The sequence below is a fragment of the Solanum stenotomum genome, unplaced genomic scaffold (genome assembly GCF_019186545.1).
Source record: "Solanum stenotomum isolate F172 unplaced genomic scaffold, ASM1918654v1 scaffold4105, whole genome shotgun sequence".
NCBI classification, from domain to species: domain Eukaryota; kingdom Viridiplantae; phylum Streptophyta; class Magnoliopsida; order Solanales; family Solanaceae; genus Solanum; species Solanum stenotomum.
In genome coordinates, this window is record NW_026035066.1 from 86,074 (window position 1) to 90,706 (window position 4,633).

The window sequence follows — 4,633 nt, forward strand, 5'->3', positions numbered from 1 at the left end:
CAACCTTAATTATATCAATACATGTATATGATACTAATTTAGTATCAGTTAAGCGAAATTAGGTGGGATATATAATGTAATTATGTAATAGAATATGAATGTAAATGATATATGTTTGTAATTATTTTGCTTTTATAGGTTACTTGCTTAGTTTCCCTAATAGTTTATCAATATTTTCTTTGGTTTGTGGTGCTATAGTTATATATAAAGTACTGATAAAAATAATTTCACATTTTGTGGAGTATAACTCCTTCCTTTTTGAAAATTCAGGTCATAATGTTTGAGATTTTTATTTTAAACTTTATGGTGAAAAGTTTCTCATAAAATTCTCGTAAAAAATTCAAATGATAATTTTGATAAATACAGATTAATGTATACAAATCCTGATTTGAACAAATGTATACAAGTTTGTTGGGTGAACATGAACCAATGGATATAGGAAGATAAAAACGGATCATGAATGTATGCATACTGCAATTACTTTATACATAATTTATATTAATCTCTTTTTGTATACATTATATATTAAAAGCATGACTACTGTTAGTATTCTTATATTTATAAACAAAATTTAGTTTATGTATACTTACTACAGTGTTATTATACACATGAACTAAATTAACATGTCAATTTTTATGAATATAATTTTATGTATACATATACATATTAATTTTTTTTTGTGTATACATTATGTAATTACGACTATAATTATTTTTAATATTCTTGTGTATACAAATAAATATAATTTATGTATACATATGCAGTTTCTAATGTAAATCATCCTTTTTTTAAAAAAATTACTTGACTAATTATTACTAACTAGTACTCCCTCCGTCCCATTTTATATGTCATCCTTTCTATAAATAGTTGGTCCATCCATAATACTTGTCATTTCATAAAATCAATGCATAAATTATCATATTCTTCCTTTTTTTACCCTTGTGAGTTATTAGCCTTGAAAATATACATTTGACCAACTTAGAAGATCCAAGTAAATGATTCATGCTCATTGGTTAAATTAACTAATCAAAATAAATTAATTCATATTCATTGATTGAAAATTGAGTTCCAAAAAGATTAAATAAGGATAGAAGGGTAAAGTTACATCATTTCTTAATGCAAGAGCAAAGTAAAAATGTGACATATAAAATGGGACGGAGGGAGTAACTACCTAGCAATTAATACACGTTAATTCAGGATTGAAAATATATTTGTATGTCTTAAAAGCAGGAAAAATCTCTTTAATGAGTTAACTAAAAGATAAACAATATTCCTTTAATGAAAGTGGGTGTAGCCCTTTTTTTAATAGGTTAATTAAGAATATTTTTATCAACCCTTAAAATAGCAGCAGTTCTTTAATAGGTTAATTAGGGACAATGTGCTAATTAAATTAACTAAGTAGCGTCAGTTGGTTAAAAAAAGGGAAAAATACATAAAAACACTCTTGAACTTGGCAGCAAAACTTACTTTAACACTTTAACTTTACGGGTAATTATTTACCCCCTAATCTTAATGCAAGTGAATTAAATATCACCCGAATGGCTAACGTGGCAAATTATAACAATATCAGCGCGTAAATAAAAGAAAAAAATTAAATGGCGCCCTTTTCTTTTCAGCCAATACAAGCCCATTACCCCAAACCCAACCAATTTCTTTTCTTCTTAATTCTTTCTTCTTCCTCACAGCCTCCACACCTCTCCTCTTGTTCCTCTATTTCTTTCTTCACCCTATATCTCTGATTTTCTCCTTCTTCTAAGTAATTTATAATAAAAGAGGAAGTTTCAAATCAAAACAACAAATCTCTAAAAAAATTCAACCATGATTTGATTAATAAAGAATTAACAAAATGTCAGAACCTAAAAAAAATAATTAATCATCTAACTTTAAACATTATTTATTCTATACCTGGATATGCATTAGGAAGTTGAACATGAAAATTAACAACATATCAAAAAAAATTAACCACACTGATTTGCACAAATTTAAAAGCTCGATTGTTGATACGTTGATAGCTTTACTTAGCTGAAAAAAAAAGAAAGTATGGTGATGGATGGAAGTAATAATAAATAATTACAAAGTAATGAAAAATAAGATGAATTGGTCGATGTTAAGAACTTGACCCAGATGAGATAATGAAGAGGATGGGTGAATACTGAAAATAAAGTTTTAAAAAACGTGGGGAAGTAAAAATAAATTAAAGAAGAAGTATTTTTTTTCCAATTATCTTACATGTCATCGATGTGGCATAGAGATGGCGCTTAAGTGGTGCGTGTGCATTTCACCCATAAGTATGAAATTGGTATTGTATGTGTAAGGTGATATTAAATTCACTAGAATTAAGTTTAGAGGGTAAATAATTACCCATAAAGTTAAAGTGCTAAAACAAATTTTACTGCCAAGTTCAAGGGTGTTTTTATGTATTTTCTCTTTAAAAAAAGCAACCCATAAAATTAGGCATCATTCTGACTACTTAATGCCAATTATGTTTAGGCTATATTTTGCCAAATATTTTAAAGTTATTTTGTGTTAATTTATGTTAAATGTTATATATTCATGTCAATTATTTTGTCAACTAGTTCTTTTATATAAACCAACTCATTTACACTGTGCCCAACCTCTAAAAGTATATGGAAAGACATATGATTTTCTCTGAACAAGAAACACCAATCATTTTTATCTTTGAACTAATATCACTAGACATAATGTCTAAGGGGCGTTATTAAATAAGTATAAGTGCTTGAAATAAATTTAAAAAGGGAAACATAAGTTTATAATTTAAATTTTTTTATATTTCAGGTTGATTACAATGCCTTATATAAATCTCTAAATTCTTATACATCAACCTTTCAGTAGCTTGTTAATGACCAAAATAATATCAATAAGTTCTCGAAGGTTTTCATTAGCAACTTTAAGCTGGACCGGTTCAACAGGTAGTTCAGAAAAATTATCATCACACTTAGAAGGATAACTTAGAGCAGCGGAAGCATGCATATTCAAACCTTCATAATCTTTGGACTTTAATAATTCTGGCAAATATCCAAGATTAGAAATAGCGTCATTATAATTTTCCCAACACAAAGAATATCGCGTCTTTATTGTTGAATTTGCCTCTTTATTAAATAACATTGCAACAAGATTACGCATGTATTGTGTGTGTTTTTGTGATAAGTCTATTGCAATCGTCATAAGATCTTCAAGATTTGAATCTTTGGATCGAGGATCCTCCCTTAAAACGGATAAGCATACATCATTTTTTTGTGTTTTTGAGCAGATATCGTCTATCAGATTAGCTTTTACGCTTATTAATGTGACGGAGATTAAAAGTAGAGAAACTATCAGAAATGGAGCAGAGCTATGTGAGAGTGCCATTCTGAATGATAAAATATTTTTATTTTCTAACTTGAGTTGTGATGAGAGCTTTATATAGCTGTGTTTTTAATTGACGAGCCTATTGAGATAACTATGTAATTAAAGTGAGGGCGACTTTGTGGAAAAAACAATTAAAATATAATCTACTTATATTTAATCTTTTTAATACTATGCTGACTTCTTGTTTCACAGTAGATTGACAGTAATTAATATTGTAATTAAATAACAAATTTCAGTTATCTCCATAGTAGATATAATAAGGGCAAGTTTCAATTATATACGAAAAAATAAGAAGTTTATAAAAGAAAGTAGCCCATTTTCTCTTTATAGAAAAATAGCCCAAAAGGTTCATGGACTCAACAGACTTCGGCCCAAAGTTATTAGTCCATTATTGCTTCTTCATTTTTTTCAATGTTAACTTTTGAAAAAAATTTCAAAATGTCAATATTTTAGCATTTAATAGGACCCCTTAACCATATTTTCAATATTTACTAAAAATGTCAATGTTTTCTTTTGTTATAGAGCTGATTATGTATTTTTTTTCATTTGTTTAATTTTAAAGAATACAATTAATTAATAACATAAAGGAGAAAATCATGGGAGACAATATTTTAAAAACTTTTGAACTGAGATTTAAATAGAGAGATATTGAGATACATTGTGAGGATAGAAATACAAAACTTTGTGACCTGACGTTGAGTTTCTACCTGATTCTCATCTTTTCTACACTAGGTATTTCTCTCTGGTTTTCCTTTTCGGTAATTTATTTTCAATTTTTTTTTGCAGGAAATTTTTGGATCTAATTAAGATTTTAAGAAGATTGATATTGTTAAGCGATATTACAAACATATAAAAGAAAAAGTAAGTATTTCTCACGAGTATTTTGGGATAAATTCATCCCTTAACTATGACTAAGGTTGTACTGTTTAAAATATAGCAAACATCATTATTTTGTCTATTCCAGATAAAAAAATTAACATTGCTTTTTCTAAAAAGTGATTTTCTCTCTCCCATCTCCCCATTTTGCCCCTATCAAATTTGTCCCATCGTCTTCAATGTTCAGCAAAACCAAGAAGGAAACTCAATCTGTCTAGACTTAACAAAATATTCAAGATCAAAGACAATTTTTTCTCTTCAACAAGTGTTGAAGACAGGGCAGAGGACTATACACAAACAAGGTAAAAGAAGAAAAAATCATTGAAAATTTCTTCTTTTTCTGATTCGAAAAATATTTGCAATTTTCTATTTCTCAAACTAAAACATC

The 4,633-nt window shown here is 27.8% G+C and overlaps 1 protein-coding gene across 1 annotated transcript; it reads right to left on the reverse strand.

The window, feature by feature from the left end:
• Positions 1 to 2,838: 2,838 nt before the first annotated feature.
• Positions 2,839 to 3,369, reverse strand: LOC125852695 (pectinesterase inhibitor-like). Its single transcript, XM_049532407.1, has one exon. It carries the CDS (start codon positions 3,367 to 3,369, stop codon positions 2,839 to 2,841), a length of 531 nt encoding a protein of 176 aa, XP_049388364.1.
• Positions 3,370 to 4,633: the final 1,264 nt, after the last annotated feature.

Excerpts from the sequence above, each read along its gene's own strand:
- LOC125852695 (XM_049532407.1), bottom strand. The coding sequence starts at position 3,369 with ATGGCACTCTCACATAGCTCTGCTCCATTTCTGATAGTTTCTCTACTT.